Genomic DNA, 16,425 nt, shown 5'->3' on the forward strand with positions numbered 1-16,425 from the left:
ACCTCGTGATCCGCCCACCTCGGCCTCCCAAAGTGCAGGGATTACAGGCGTGAGCCACTGCGCCCGGCCAGAATGGCCATTAATTCTTTCAACAAATACTTAAGTCCCACTATGCTATGGGATGGAATAATATGGTAAACAAACAAACTTGGCACCCCCCCTCAAAACCCATACCTGCCCATAGGACTTGGCGTTGACCCAAAATACATGGCCTATAAGCATAATTCAACTTCAAAACAGAAACCTGAGCTTCCGAACCAGGCACATAGAGTAGCAGGAAAGGCACTGCAGCTTCTTGACAATTTTCCAATGCCTTGACCCCAAAGAAACCTGAATCTGGGGTCGCTGAGGGGAGGGAGCTAAGGAGAGAGGTATCAAGAAACACAGGAGGACCTCTGTCTTTGGCCACAGTGTGGCCACCAAAGGCAGAACATGAGAGTCCAGATCAGACAAAGGGTCAGGTTATTGTCTGGATGATGGGTACAATGAAGCCCCACACTTTTCACCCTTGAATCTCATATTTGACCCATAAACCCATGGAGTTCAGCAATCTCTAGCTTGGCAACTGTCCAGACATAGCTTATGCTCTGAGGTCTGACCCTTCTTCTCCCCTTTGCAAGGATAAAAAGCCCCTTCCACACAGCTGAGTCCTTGGCAGCGCAAGTAACTCGAGGTCTGTTTGTCCACAGCCTATCCAGTCCTCGGGTGAGCCCAGAGTCTTACAAACATGCTGTATGGGTGGTGAAGCATCCTGTGCCCACTTGTCCAGATCCGTGCTCATGCTATGTTACCTTTATTGGAAAGACTATCAGTAGGAATTCCAGGTAATTACGATGTCATGAGAAAGCTAAATTTCTGACCAGGAAGGATACAGCTGACTAACAGACTAGAGACACAAGTTGGACACCTGTTTGGGAAGTGAAGCTTGATTCCATAGGAACAATAGTAGTGACAGTCTGTATTCCTCCTACCTCATGAGGCTGGCAAGAGTGTGAGTAGGAGGCAGGTAAGTCAATAGATGAAAAGAAACTACCATAACATAATTCTACTCCAAGAGTGGTCTGTGCACCTGCAGCATCGGCATTATTTGGGAACTTGTTACAAATGCTAATGTTCAGATCCCATCCCAGATTTACTGAATTAAATTCTTGTGGAGGGGGAGGCTTGAGGGGCAGTGAGGCCAGGAAGCTTTTTTTTTTTTTTTTTTTTTTAAACTTCTACAGGTGATTCATATGCACACATAAATTTGAAGGTATTGCTAACACGTCTTAGTTCAGGCTACTATAACAAAAACACATTATACTAGGCAATTTTTAAACAGACACTTATTGCTCAGAGTTCTGGAGGCTGAAAAGTATAAGATTAAGCTACCAGCAGATTTGGTGCCCAGTGATGGCTTGCTTTCGGTCTCACAGATGGCACCTTGTTGCTGTATCCTCACATGACTAAAGGGCAAAGGGGCTAACAAGCCCCCTTGGGTCTTTTATAAGGTCACCAATCCCATTGATGAGGACTCTGCCCTCGTGACCTCATCACCTCCCAAAGACCCCACCTCTTAAGACCATCATCTTGGGTGTTAGGTTTCAACATATGAATTTGCGGAGGACACATATATCCAGACCATCACATACACATTGTGCACACATTATGGGCTAGTATGATTACTATAAGAAAAAATAATAATCAGGGCAGCTCCCATGTTTTGAACACCTTCTATGTGCCAAAGGTTTAAACTTTTATCTAAAAAAGTTTTATCTATCTCCAAGTTGTGACTCAGAGATAAAAGGTATTTTTATTATTCTTTTTTTCTTTTTTAGAGGCAGGGTCTCACTCTGTTGCCCAGGCTGGAATGCAATGGCACAATCACAGCTCACAGCAGCCTCAACCTCCTGGGCTCTGGTGATCCTCCCACCTCAGCCTCTCGAGTAGCTGGGACTACAAGTGTGTGCCCCCACACCTGGCTAAATTTTGTATTTTTTTTGTTGTTGAGACAGGGTTTCACCATGTTGCCCAGGCTGGTCTTGAACGCCTCACCTACCTTAGCCTCCCAAAGTGCTGGGATTACAGGCGTGAGCCACCATGCTCAGCCTATTCTAGTTTTTACAGATGAAAAACTTATAAAGATATTTTCCCAAGTGACTCAATCTTTCCAAGGCTCAGTTTCCTGATTTGCAGGCTGGGGACAATGTTTTGCTTCTTTGGTTGTTGTGAGGATTAGGGATGACATGTGAAGGACCATCCACATTGCAATGGTGGGCTGAGACCTGGCCACTGGGTACAGCTTCAGAGACTGCCCCATAGTGGGGAAAGGCAGAGACAGGGTTACTGGCTGTAGTCCCAAACAGAATCTATCTCCAACTTGTGACTCAGAGATCTGCCTCGTGTCACTTGGCACTAAGTCAGCTTCATCTGCTATCAAGTTCTGTTTACCCCTTAAGATAATCCAGGTTCTCGTTTCTGATTCTATTCCTAGTTGGTGACAACAGAAACTATGTTTAGGATGACTCTGAGTCTTGGAAGCCATCTGATCTGAAGGTTGGGGGCACTGGAAAATAATCTCCAGCTAGGTCTGGGCTTCTGAGGAGAGAAACGAATGCATTTCTCTTGGATAAAATGGAAGGGGAAAACCTTTGGTTTGAGAGGCGACTCTAGTGCACGCTAAGACACATTATTACAGTTGCCTCTTCAGCTGCCTCTTACCAGCTGCTGAATGTCCACCATGTTCCAAGGACTTAACAGGCACTATCTCTGCCTCATATCAACCTGCAAGGTAAGCACTGCCCCTCAGTTCTGCCTCTTCTTTGCTGTATGACAAAAACAGAGGTTTTTGTCACACTTACTGGTTGTGTGACATTGGAACATATTGTGTAACCTTGCTGAATCTCAGCTTTTCTAGCTCTAAACAGGCTTGTTGAATTAAGTGAGAGAATGTATAACCCAAAGCACATAGTAGGCAGTTTACAAATGTTATTCCCCTTGAACTCTTCTTCCTATACTGTAATATGCCTGGCCTTGTGGTAGGCACAGAGGACAGAGACCACTTAGACCAAGTCCCTTCCCAACTACTTGGGGCTGAGATTTCCCTCTTCCATACCCAGGCTGGGTTGTTCCTCATAGCAGGGGAGCAAAAGGTCTGGGGCACAGTCAGAAGGTTGGTGAAAATCATCAGGCCTGCAGTTGCTAAGGATGGACTGAGGCAAGGCATGATGGCCATCTACCTTGGAGTGCCCTCCTCAGTGGGCCCTGCCTTCCTCCCCACTTTCTGCATCACTCTCATTTTTAGCATCCAACTGTCAAACCTTGCCAGTGCTGAAGGATAATGGAGATCAAAGGGAGGACGGCAATTTATCTTCTTCCTATTGACACAACACTTCACTGTTTGCTTAACCCTTCTGAGGATTCACTAGCTCATCAGATCTACACCACTCTCTGGTGAAGGGGCTGGGCAAGGGTTGTGCTCATGATAGAGCCGAATCAACTGGTTCCCAGGAGGGCCAGTGACTTGCACAAAGTCATCCATCAGGTTACTGACAAGCTCTAGGACAAGGACCTTGAACTCCTGGCCCCTCCTAGTCCAGTTCTCTCTCTGTTCTAGCCCAGTGTCTCTCCTGGTAATGTACTGGTAGGTAATAGTGTTCATTAAACTTTAGTATTTAAAGTAATTTCTTGGACAATCTTCATGCGACATCACCAACAGGCTAACAAAGCCTTTAAAGCTCATAGTGATCGGAACCTGCAAACGTGCCACTAGAACTTAGCGAAGTTGATCAACCTGTGATTGTGTTGCCTACCACTTAAGATGTGTATGCTGCCTGTTGCATGGCTCTTGCTTCAATTCCAAGAGCAAACTTTCACTTTGGGAGGTACTGTGTCAGTTACTATCACAATGTTCATTGCTACTTTTGATCAACTTTATACCCTCGTTCCAGAGCTTAAAGAATTCACTACTCCAGACAGATCAATCATGGGAAAAGAGGGTCAAAATGCTCCATGGTTCATGGCTGACTGGAACAAAATGAGCAACTTCAACACAAGTGCAAAGTCGCTAAAGCTGTCTTCTGATATATTACATTGTGTGCAAGCTGAGTGGCAATCCAAAGCAACAAATCACCAAAAGGTTTAATGCTCTACTATCTGCTGTCAGGTCTGGAGGTGTCTCTGTCAGTTGATCTAGATCCTGCGCTTGACTTTAAAGAGGCTGCATCATGGTTAGCATGCAAAGGCCTTGACATCAAAATCACATACTTTTGTTTTAAACTTGATGCTGACCCAAGCCTAGGGATGACCCTGTGTGCCTTTATAAGCCAATTTAAACTCATTGCCACATTTTCTGAAATGACACCATATGTGATAATGCATAGGTTCACTGAGGAAGGTTTCAACCATGCAGCTTTGTTGCCTGGAGTAGGTCGTGACATCATGAGGTTCCTGAGGGTTGGAAGACGCCTGACTGAGGAACATGGTGAGGAACTGTTTCCTTTCCTCAAAGTATTTAGGCTACGAGGATGTGAGGAATTATCACCCACTAAGTCCCCAAACCTCTGCATGGCTGTAAATGCATGCAGATGGAAACTGGACACGTCATTCAGGGACTATCAATCAACCAAGGAATCTTTGTCAACACTGCCAGGTCATGATATTGATAAAGCAGTCTCAAAGCCACACCTCAAAAAGGCACTTATAAGCAAAGTGGATGAAGATGGATTACAAACTACATACAACGTAACCAGAGAGGAGATCAAGGTAGCTGTAACACCCAAGCCAGGCAATGAGCAAGTGGGGATTCTATCAAGGCTTCTTGAGGCGACAGAAGGAAGAGAGTGCATGCAAACTAAGGGAAAAAAAAAAAGTTAACTCCTCATGGCTTACATTTCAGTTCCAGGTAGTGACTAACAGGTTTAGGTACCAATTAATCAAGTTTTCTGTGAGGATGGGTACTTAAATTCTTTTGGTTGAAAGCTATATATATATATATATAAATAAAATTCAAGCTAGCTTAAGAAATAAACGCTGGTAGGTCACTGGTTCCCACAACAGTGAAGGACCCTACTGGCTATCATCAGGACTCTTGCTGCCTCTCAACCCTTATCAGTTTCTGCCTGGCTCCCTTCTTTCAGTTTTCTACTGACACAGGCATTCTCCACCAGCCAAAGATGTTTTTCTGTGATTCAGTGTTCCAAAAGTGCTGGGATTGCAGGTATGAACCACCATGCCCAGCCTGAAAGCTTTCCAACAGTGAAATTAAGAGAGCAGACTGACCTACTAACAGAGCTTATGCTGAAACATTTGGCCAAATTCAGTAGTGCCTTAAACATCTCAATGGAACAAAGTCAAGTAAAAATTAGCAGTTAAGTTAAAGCTATCATTCCACTTGATTTGGCTAGTAATAAATATTTGTGGCCCCTTCAGCTACAAGTTGGGAACAATCTCAAGGTGTTTTGAAAAAAGGTTAAGTGACGCAGTGGCAAGCACCAGTATTGGTGTCAGTGGTGACTCTGTACCTCTGGCTCCTCCTCTTAAAAGCTAGTGTATGAGATTGTGCTCCGTAACTAGGCATTGTAATCCCTGTTCTGCTTCCCTTAATAGGTAATTATGTTCAAATAACAATGTGTAAAAGTCCAAAGGATTATCATTAGTAAAGTTTCTGAGAGTAAAAGTTCTTATGAGAAACCAAGAAATTGCCTCAAACTAGATATTAGTATAATAATCATCTTACAGTTTAAGAAAAAAAAAACCAATAGTCACCAGAATTAAGTTCTTTATTCCTCTTTGTTGTTTCAAAGAATGATGGTAGTTTTCATAGTACAGAGTATTTCTGGCGCTCAGTATCACAAAGCCAAGACATAGTCAGAACACATCGAGCCTCAGCAACTCCCTTAGAAGCCTGGAAAAGTTGTAACTACAGAAAATTCAACTGGGGACAAAGGGAAAATACCAGTGAAGTGAGAACCCCAAATCAAGGCTTGGCTTGATTAGGCTGCCCACTCTTCTCGAATAGGCCATAAATTTTCCCCACTGCACCTTTTGGGCTGTGATCCTTGGGAAAGCCAGGGACAACCAAGCTTAAGCCAGAGAAAGGCCCATCCCAGGAAGTGTATAACTGACCTGGAAGCAGGCCAGAACAGAGAATACACATTGAGGGTGAGTGTTCAGCAGGTTTTGAATGCTACACAATCTACAAAGGGATGCAACATCCTTCTCCCTAAAGCAGAACTGCCCCTGGCCTTCTCAATTAGCTCCAGAGGCCAAGGATCGTTGACTCATTCATTCATTCAGTGTATCTTTACTGCTGGCTACTCTGTTTCAGGCTCTATGCTGGGTGCAGAGGACAAAGAGAGGAATCAGACATAGTCCTTACCTTCAGAGAATTCAGAATACGATAGAAAAAAAGCTTATACTTTTAGATAAGCCACTGTGATTCAAGGTAAAAAGGACACAGTGAGGAGTCAGTTAAGGAGTTCACAGCCTAGCAGAGGCCTAGAGGGCACAACATAGACAATAATACATGGCAGCCTATGGTAAGGACCAAAGGGAGGCCCAGACTGTGAATTCTGGCACCGCAGAGACGGATGCGTGGCCTACTGAAGAGGTGGATTATGGTCTACTCGAGAAGAGTGAGAAGCCTAATCTGGCGAAAGTGAGATATCAATTTCTACTGCCCTGGGGAGGAGGCTGTGCAGCCTCAGGTTGACCTTTGTGGGTCCTTTGGGCTACCCAACAGGCAGAGTGAAAAACCTCTTACCCATGGCTGAAGCTACTTGACGTCCTGTGAATATCTGAGGGGAGACTGGTGACCAGGGGAAACAAGTCCAAATTAAGTACCCAGACAATGGCCTAAGGTGAATAGTGAGAACATGAACACAGCCAGTAGGCTGTGTCGGCAGGAGGCTGGCCTGGGTATATATCAGCAGCAGGGGGCCCCTACCCATGCTTCCTGCACTCTCAGTGTTGGGCCATGTGTGCTGGAAGGATCCATTCTAAGAGTCCAAGGGACAGGAAGGGGGCTCCTGAGGGCAAAGGACCGAGGCCTATGTAGTCCTCTCTACATGCCTGTAGACAGGCTACCTGTCTGTTTTCCTCTTTTCTTCACAGCTGCTACCACCTGCCCTGTCTTTTCTACCCTGTCAATCTGAGTGGCTGAAATGGGTTCACTTAGGGTACCAGTATCATGGAATAGCTCCCAGGTTGGGTAATGGGCACAGAGTTGGAGTGTCTATAGCTGTCTTTGTTGGTCATCTGGAACTTGGACAAGTTAAGCCAGCTTAAAGTTGCAGTGTTGGGTTAGGACCTTCTCCACAAGCTAAGTGCCAGCCTGTGCAGGTCTCTCTTCCTTTCCACAGGTTTCAGGGAACAGCTCCAGCCTGTTGTCATTTCTTCTTCACAGCAGCTACCACCTACATCATCTCTCCAGCCTAGGCCTCGTGTCTGTGACACTTTTTCTTCCTAAGGTGCCAGGACTCTTCTGATCTGTTCTTTTTCTTCACAGCTGCCATCACCCACTCTGCTCCTCTCTCAAGTCCTTATTCTGGATTTCCCCTGTTTCCAATTCCCTTTTCTTACTATTCCTGAGATAAACACATAGGCCTCCCCCAATTAAAGAGTTTCGATGCTAGTCATTAAAGAGAAAAAACATGAGGTAAGGGGAATAAGTAAGAGGAGGGCAATTTAGAGATGGACCTCTTATGAGTACTGGTATTAGACATCTCTGGGTCACAATGGCACAGGACCAAGGTCCCTGCCTTGATTCCCTTCTTGAGTAGTACTAAAGAAGTTGATATTCTCATTCTTTTCATCCTTTAGCCCTGGTTGTAGGACTTGGCCATCCTCCCTATTCCTATCCACTTGCAGTACAGTGCTCAGGAAAGCTTTGCTTAACAAGGAGTTTCTACCACTTAGGAGGGGGCTGCCCTTTTAATCCTCTCCCCTTCCCCAATTCCTCCCTGCACCAACCCTGCCCATCCCTATACCACCACCACCCTCCACCTGTCAACTTGACAGAGGTTTTCCCTGACACTGGGCCTCATATAAGGAAGTAAAGTGTGCATTATTTCACTCAACAGCTGGAAGGTCCTACATGTCAGGCTAAATGTAAACATCTTTACATTATAATAGGCAACAGGGAACCACAAATGATTTAGAGCCAAGGAATGGCAGTAGAAAGTACCTTGTATTAGGCACTCAAGAAATATTTAGATAAATGTATGCATGAGTGAATAAATAATTGTGTATTGGGAAGATTACCTTGGCAAAGGTAGGAGAGGCTAGGGGGATTTTTAAAAGCCACTCTAAGCCATGGCTTAAGCAATCTGCTAAAGTAGGTAAAGTTAATCTCAACTTTCATCCTGTAGGACTCTCTCTACCCAACTAGTGCAACAGTAACCCCTAGCCTCCTAGGCTATATTTCATGACTAAGACTTGTTCTCTGTGGTCATTATACAACACCAAATATATTTAGTTGATACCAGTTTAAGCATTAGCCTCCTAAAATAGGTACAAAAAATAAACCTCTCATGATAGAATTTCTGTTGCAAGAACAGGCTATGGGGGAAACAATCTAAGATAGGAACAACCAATGTGGTATCATCTAAGAGACTCAGCACGGACTAAGTTCAGCATGAAAATCATTAGACAAAAAGGCATCCCTACTTCACAAGTAGTGATTTCCATGGGCCTATACAAATAGGCCTGATTCTTAGATTTGGGGGTCCAGAGATCTTCCTAATGGTGAAGATCTTCTCACAGGTAAAGGAGTAGCTGGGCCAGGACAATATCCTGAGAAAAAACAAAACAAAACAAAAACAAACCCAGAAGCCTGGACAAGCCTTGGACAGACGATTCCAGGCACATTGAAGATGCAACTAAGAAAATTATATCAGGAGCTACCATCACCCCAACATATAGCACAACATCTACAAACTCTCCCACCAGCTACATTTATTTTCTTGAATTTTCTCCCTCTTCTAGCCCCATAAACTGGTGAACTCCTTGAGGGCAGAGACTGTGGGAAATTCTGTCCAGTGTTTTAAAGTCCTAATCCATGTCCTTTTCCCATCGGGAACATCCTAATAAATGAACTTAAGCCCATCCTTCATCAGGGTAATGCCACCAGAAGCAATACACACTATTATCCAGTACTACTGGCACTGAGATTCTCATTGTCCTCCCTAGAAAATGATGTTTCTGGATGAGGAAGAGAAGGTAAGCAGAACTACAAAGCTGTAGAAGGTAGGAGACTTCATGATTCTTCTGTTTTGCTTAATTCCTCTAGGATAGAGTGCCTACAGAGCTCTGACCATTATTAGAAGGGTGTGGATATTTTTGTTATTAAAAATGGAACAAATCATATAGATCTGGTCTTCCTTCCTGCCATGACACCTGCCTGTAACCTCACACTTGGAAAAGGGGTAAGTCATGTGAAAAGATAAGTCCTCTGATTTCCATTTTGACATCAGAGTCTTCTATACAGCCAGGACTTACTGACCATGAAGGATGCAGGCACTATGCTTCTCCTAAGGATGAGAAGATAAGAAATCTTAGAACCAATACTCTCATTTTACAGATGGAAACCTGAGGTCCAGAGAGTTCAGGTGACACATCCAAGGTCCAAAAGCAAGCCAGTGGCAGAGCCAGAACCACGTCCTGGTCTTTGAACTCCTAGTTCAGTGCTCTTTCCACTGCAGTAGCTAAGGCAAAATTTTCATTTTGCTCTTTGGAGGGGGAGAAGTGAAAAAAGGTAGGGAACAGAATATTAAGTTTTTTGATTCTCTGTAGACTTCAGTAGCTTCTGTTAACCTGGCTGTAATTGCCATTTGCATCTATGGAAATTGGGTCCTAAGCCAATTAATTGCTTTTGAATTGGCTCGGGTTCCTACCAGGGCTGGTGCAGTGCCCCTGCAGGTGGCTCAGGATCTCCCGGTCTGTAAACAGGCGGAAGGCAATCTGCTCACACTCTCGCTTGGTCCCACATTCAAACAAACACCCAAACAAGCCCTCCTCCTCCAGAGCAGCCAGATCAGAGTAGCCACAGGGCCCACAGTGCAAGATCCAGGGGCGGGACCAGCAGGCAGCCTCCAAGGGGGTCTGGTTGAGATAGATACCTAGGTCAACCCTCCGTTTCCTACTGGTTGGGTGTGAGTACAAGAGCCATGATTCTGACGGTGTTCCAGCTTCCTCCTCCAGCCTCAGTGAACTGCCTGGAGAGCTCTGCTGAATGGTAGGTACATCTTTGCTATTAGAGTCCTGGCACCTATGCGGGATCTCCAGGGGCCGGAAACTTACCACACTCCCTTGGCAACCATGTGGGGGCTCACAGAGCTGTTGACTCAGGGCCAGCCTCTGAAAGCCTTCACCATGGTCAGTGCTGAGAGCCTCTGCCCGGCACCTGTTTGGTGTCCGGGCACTGCAATATAGCACAGGGTGGCCAGCCCTCCCAGTCACCTCTGCCACTTCGCATTCTACTGTAACCATAGGCCTAATAAGTCTCCCATGGTGCCATGTGACCCCTAGGTCATCACTATAGATCATCAGAGAATGAGGCCTGGTTTTACATGGTAGCTGGAAGCAAAAGAACCAGGAAGGGATGTAGTAGGTATATGCAGGGATGACGAGTCTCCCTGACTGCAGCTGGATGCCATGACCTGGGCCCACAGCAAATGTGGCCCAGTGCTTCAGCTCTGAGCCAATGACCTCCTCAGTCAAGTCCCTCACCTCACTCCATGAACATCCAGCATCCTGACTGCAGATGAAGCAAAGGCGGGCAGCATTCCTGCCTGATACAATCTGTTGACGCTCTGTGACATGGCCCCGCACACAGATGAAGAACAGGAACACACAACCACTCTTCCGTTCCCATACAGGACAGGGGTTCATGGTCCGATGCCCAGGTAGTGTGGCTTCCATCAGTGGCTTCAGGGGCCCCCACTAGACAAGGAGAAGGGAGAAAGTAGGAGTGAGATACTAATAGGAAAATGTGAAGCTCATTAAAAGTATTAGTATTTTTCATAAATAAGAAATGATATTGAAATCTATAAAATCATGAAGGCCTAACTACTCACTAAATTCTCAAATATTACAGGATAACTTACAAAGCTGGAAAGAGACAATGCTAAATGTTGTACAAGCTGTCTCCTCTGTCTGGAATGCTCTTCCTCATTTTATCTAGATTTCCAAATCATCCTCCATACCCAACTCAAAAGTCACCTCCTTTATAAAGCCTTCCATGAAACTCACTCTCCTCCCCTAATAAATTTATTGTATAACATTGTAACTTTTTGTGACTGTCTTCCTTTTCTAGACTATGAGCTTTTTGAGGGCTTATACTATTAGTTACTAATATTGATTCTCCAGCACCTGGTACATAATAGGAGCTAAATATTTTTACAACGAAAGAAAGAAAAAAAAGAAAAGGAAAGGAAAGAAAGAAAAGGAAGAGAAGAAAAGCAAGGCAGACAAATAGGGAAATTTTAGGCAAATAAAGGGAAATTTAAGACAAATTTTTTTCCTTCCTGTACTACACTGGGAAGGCAATTCATAACTTTTGTTGAAAGCTCAAGCATAGATTCAGAGACACCTAGTTCAAACCATGCTTTCATCACTTATTTTGTGACTATGGGCAAGTTGCTTAATCTTACTTTACCTCAATTTCTTCATCAGTTAAGTGGAAAGTTTAATAACATCCTCACAAAGGAGTTATTATAAGGATACAATGAGATAATGCCTAATCAGACATATTGCAAATAAAGAAAGATCTAATCTCCCTAACATATTTTCAAAACAATAGTAGAAATTGGTAAGACAATTTCCAGGAACCCAACAGAAATGGGCAAAGAGCAAGATCAGACAACTTACAAAAAGAGAAAAAAAGTTCAGCTTCACTTATAAGAGAGAAATGCAAATTAAGACTAAACTGACAATGGCCAGGCACAGTGGCTCATGCTGTAATCCCAGCACGTTAGGATAGCTTGAGCCCAGGAGTTCGAGACCAGTCTGGGCAACATGGCAAAATCCCATCTCTAAAAATAAAAATAAAACAAAATAACTAAATTGATATAACTTTTACATCTGTCAAATTAGCAAAATCATAAAGCTTGACAGTACTGTGTTGGCAAATGTCAAGAAACTGGCACTTTCATATATGGATTGAAGTGCAAATAGTTCAACCTGTATGTAGGACATATATCAAAATTACAAACAACATTTATCCTTTCCCATCATGCCCAATTCTGGGAATTCATCCTAAGATATATCTGCTCATCAAATTAAGTATGTATAAGATTATTCAAATGCAGCATTACTTGAAGTAGCAAAATACTACAAACAACTCAAATATTCATCAATAGAGGATGGGTGAAATAAACATGCAATACATGGGGTAAAACCTTTTTTCCATGTATAGTGATATGGAAAGATTTCCATAATTTTTTTTTTTTTTTTTTGAGATGGAGTCTCTCTTTCTGTCAACCAGGCTGCAGTGCAGTGGTGCAATCTCAGCTCACTGCAATCTCTGCCTCCCAGGTTCAAGCGGTTCTCATGCCTCAACCTCCTGAGTATCTGGGATTACAGGCTTGCACCATCACGTCCAGCTAATTTTTCTATTTTTAGTAGAGACGGGGTTTTGACATGTTGGCCAGGCTGGTTTGAAATTCCTGACCTCAGGTGATCCACCTGCCTTGGCCTCCCAAAATGCTGGGATTACAGGTGTGAGCCACCGCGCCCTGCCTGATTTTCATAATATATTCTTAAACAAAGAAAGCAAAACACACAATAGTGTATGTAGTATGCTACTTTTTGCATCAGAAATGTGGAGGAAAGGGACTTCTGGTTACAGCAAACTAAATAATTGGACCAATCCTTCCACTGAGAACTTGAAAAAATAGATAAAACATTTAAACAAAAACAAAATATATGAAAGCACCAGAGAGCAGAGAGCAAACATAAGAATGAAGAATTACACACTAAGTTCATTCAGAGAGGTTGGCTGGTCCCTTTTCCCCTTAGGGCATCCTACTAATTCTCAAAGAAGTAACTGAAAGGCTGAGAAGCTGAGCAAGTCATTTGACAACCTTATCGAGTAGGAGGACAAAACTTGAAGGCCTGGTAAACTGTCATGTAATTTGAGATGGAACCTTAAAGGGCCAAATCCAAGGAATAAGGATGGAACTGAGGCAGAACAGCCCTTAAAACCATCACTTGAGAAAATTGGTTGACATTATCTACTGAGGTAGAACGTACACATACCACATGAACCAGTAATTCCACTCCTAGCTACATACCCAACAAAATGTATGCCTGCAGTACCAAAAACATGTATAAGAATATTCATAGCAGTATAGTCTATACTTATAATAACTAACCCAAGTATCCAACAACAGTAAAATGGATCACTTAATTGTGGTATGTTCATATGACAGAATACTATGTAACAATGAAAAACAAATTAGGGTTACACACAACAATTTGGATAAATCTCAAGAATACTGAACAAAAAAAGCCAGACCAAAAGACTACATAGATTAAAAAAAGCAAAACTAAACTCTAGGGCTATAAATCAACTTAATATAATTAACTTCTCCTTTGGGAAGAAGGGCGGGGCCATAAGAGAAACTTCTCAGATGCTGACAACATTCTATTTCTTGGAATATTAGTTCTATATATGATGAGTCCAGAAGTGTTGGCTTTGTCATAACTCACTGAGCTGACACTTAGGTTTTGTGCATTTCACATTTATGTTTTATGTTTTCTGCATATGTTATCACTTCACATTTTTAAAAGTTTTTAAATGGGCAATTAAGAGTACACACTTGTTTTGCTTTGCTTCTGTATGAAGTAGCACCGAAAAGATAACAAGAAATAATAGTGATTGCCTATAAGAGATACGGGAATGGAAATGAGAAATATATCTTTTTATACTATTTTTATTTTTCAGCTATATGAAATGTATTAACTACCTAAAACAAAAAATAAATTTAAAAAATTAATTTCTTTTTTCTTTTTTTTGAGACGGAGTCTCGCTCTGTTGCCCAGGCTGGAGTGCAGTGGCCAGATCTCAGCTCACTGCAAGCTCCACCTCCCGAGTATACGCGATTCTCCTGCCTCAGCCTCCCGAGTAGCTGGGACTACAGACGCCCGCCACCTCGCCCAGCTAGTTTTTTGTATTTTTTTTAGTATAGACAGGGTTTCACCGTGTTAGACAGGATGGTCTCGATCTCCTGACCTCGTGATCCACCCGTCTCGGCCTCCCAAAGTGCTGGGATTACAGGCTTGAGCCACCGCGCCCGGCCTAAAAAATTAATTTATGTATAAATAGACAAAACAGATTAAGCAGGCTCAGATCATAGACTCTCAGAGCCATTTGCCTGAGGCCAGGAGTTTGAGATCAACTTGGGCAACATAGTGGGTCCTTATCTCTACAAAGCATTTTTATTTTTATTTTTTACATTATCTGGGCCTGGTGGTAAGTACCTGAAGTCCTATCTACTTGGGAGGCTGAGGCAGGAGAATCAATTAAGCCCAGGAGTTTGAGGCAGCAGTGAGCTATGGTCAATCACTACACTCCCCTCTAGGTGACAGAGCAAGACCCTGTTTCAAAAACAAAAAAGAAAACTAAGCCATAATGGACCATAAGGGTTATCTAGTGCTAACTCCCATTCCACAGAAGAGACCCCTTGCAGTCTTCTGGATAAAAAACCATTCTGTCCTTGAACTACGCTAGTTCAAAAGGGAATTCAAGATCTCTGGGACAGCCCATTCTATACCAGAGTACCCTAAGCACACTAAACATGCCAGAGGTAAGTGATCAAGTCAGCTTACTTATTAAGCAGTCTAGTTTTTGGGAAGTCAGAAGTTTAGTCATCCTTAGTGGTTGAGAGGAGAAAATAATTTGAGCCAGATATATCTAACATATAGTTGACATGAAGGTGGAAGAAAGAGTAAACAAAGCATGAAAGCCTTGGAATCTAAGATGATCTCAACTAGCTGGAGCAATGGGACATATAAATCAAGCTGAGGCTTGACAGAGGTAAAACACGTTGTGGCTTAAAAATGTGCATGGGGAAAACTGATTAAAGAACAAATGTAGGCCAGGTGCTGTGGCTTATGCCTATAATCCCAATACTTTGGGAGGCCGAGGTGGGTGGATCACTTGAGGTCAAGAGTTCGAGACCAGCCTGGTCAACATGGTGAAACCCTGTCTCTACTAAAAATACACACAAAAAAATGAGCCAGGCATGGTGGCACACGCTTGTAGTCCCAGCTACTTGGGAGGCTGTGGCAGGAGAATAGCTTTAACCCAGGAGGCAGAGGTTGCAGTGAGCCGAGATCGCGCCACTGCACTCCAGCCTGGGTGATGGAGTAAGACTCCATCTCAAAAAAAAAAAAAAAAAAAAAAAAAGAAAGAAAGAAAATGTAAAACAAGAACAAATGTAATCAACAAGCATATGAAAACATGTTCAGCATCACTAATTAATGCAACTAAATGCAACTAAAAACCACAATGAGGTATCCCGTATCCCCCTCACAACTATTTGGACAGCTACCACACACACACACCAGAAAATAACAAATGTTGGTGAGGATGTGGAAAACTAGAACCATTGTGTACTGTTGGTAGGAATATAAAATGGTATAGCCACTATGGAAAATGGCATGACAGTTTCTCATTACATATAAAATTACCAAATGATCCAGCAATTCCACTTCTGTGTTTACGTCCAAAAGATTTAAAAGCAAAGTCCCAAAGAGATATTTTCACACCCTTATTCATAGCAATGTTATTCACAATACCCAACAGGGAAAAGCAACCAAAGCATCCATCAAGAGATGAAGGGAGCCCGGGCAACATACAGAAACCCCGATTTCTACAAAAATAAGATAAAATAAATTAGCTGCGTATGGTGGCATACACTTGAAGTCCCAGCTACTCAGGAGGCTGAGGATTGCTTGAGCCCAGGAGTTCGAGGTTGCAGAGCCATGAGCACGCCACTGCACTCCAGCCTGGGCAACAAAGTGAGACCCCGCCTCAAAAAAAAAAAAAAAATGAATAAACAAAATGTGGTATATACATACAATGATATATTATTCAGCCTTAAATAGGAAGGAAATTCTGATACATGCTACAACATGGATGAAACTTGAGGACATTATATAAGTGAAATAAGCCATCACAAAAAGACAAACACTATACAATTCCACTTATATGAGATATCCAGAGTAGTCAAAATTATAGAAACAGAAAGTAGATTAGTGGTTGCCAGGGACTGAGGAGGGAGAAATGGGGAGCTGTTTAATGGGTGGAGACTTTCAGTTTTGAAAAATCAAAAGTTCTGAAGATTGGCTGCACAATTTGAATATACCTGGCACTAATGAATTATACATTTAAAAATGGTTAGGATGGTAAAATTTATGTTAGATATATTTTACTACAATTAA

General features: G+C 42.9%; 1 protein-coding gene and 1 long non-coding RNA gene across 2 annotated transcripts in view; one reads left to right on the forward strand and one right to left on the reverse strand.

The window, feature by feature from the left end:
• LOC116272649 lies at positions 1–9,345 on the forward strand. Its single transcript, XR_004181280.1, has 4 exons — positions 1–134; positions 690–824; positions 2,474–2,770; positions 9,269–9,345. It is a non-coding gene; the product is annotated as an uncharacterized LOC116272649 (long non-coding RNA).
• LOC116272648 (sialidase-3-like) overlaps positions 5,742–16,425 on the reverse strand; it is a 22,765-nt gene continuing 12,081 nt past the window's right edge. Inside the window, 1 exon segment of the mRNA XM_031661402.1 lies at positions 5,742–10,920. Coding sequence (XP_031517262.1) covers positions 9,841–10,920 — 1,080 coding nt within the window. The 3' untranslated portion in view covers positions 5,742–9,840.

Source organism: Papio anubis, unplaced genomic scaffold, assembly GCF_008728515.1.
Source record: "Papio anubis isolate 15944 unplaced genomic scaffold, Panubis1.0 scaffold145, whole genome shotgun sequence".
NCBI lineage: Eukaryota > Metazoa > Chordata > Mammalia > Primates > Cercopithecidae > Papio > Papio anubis.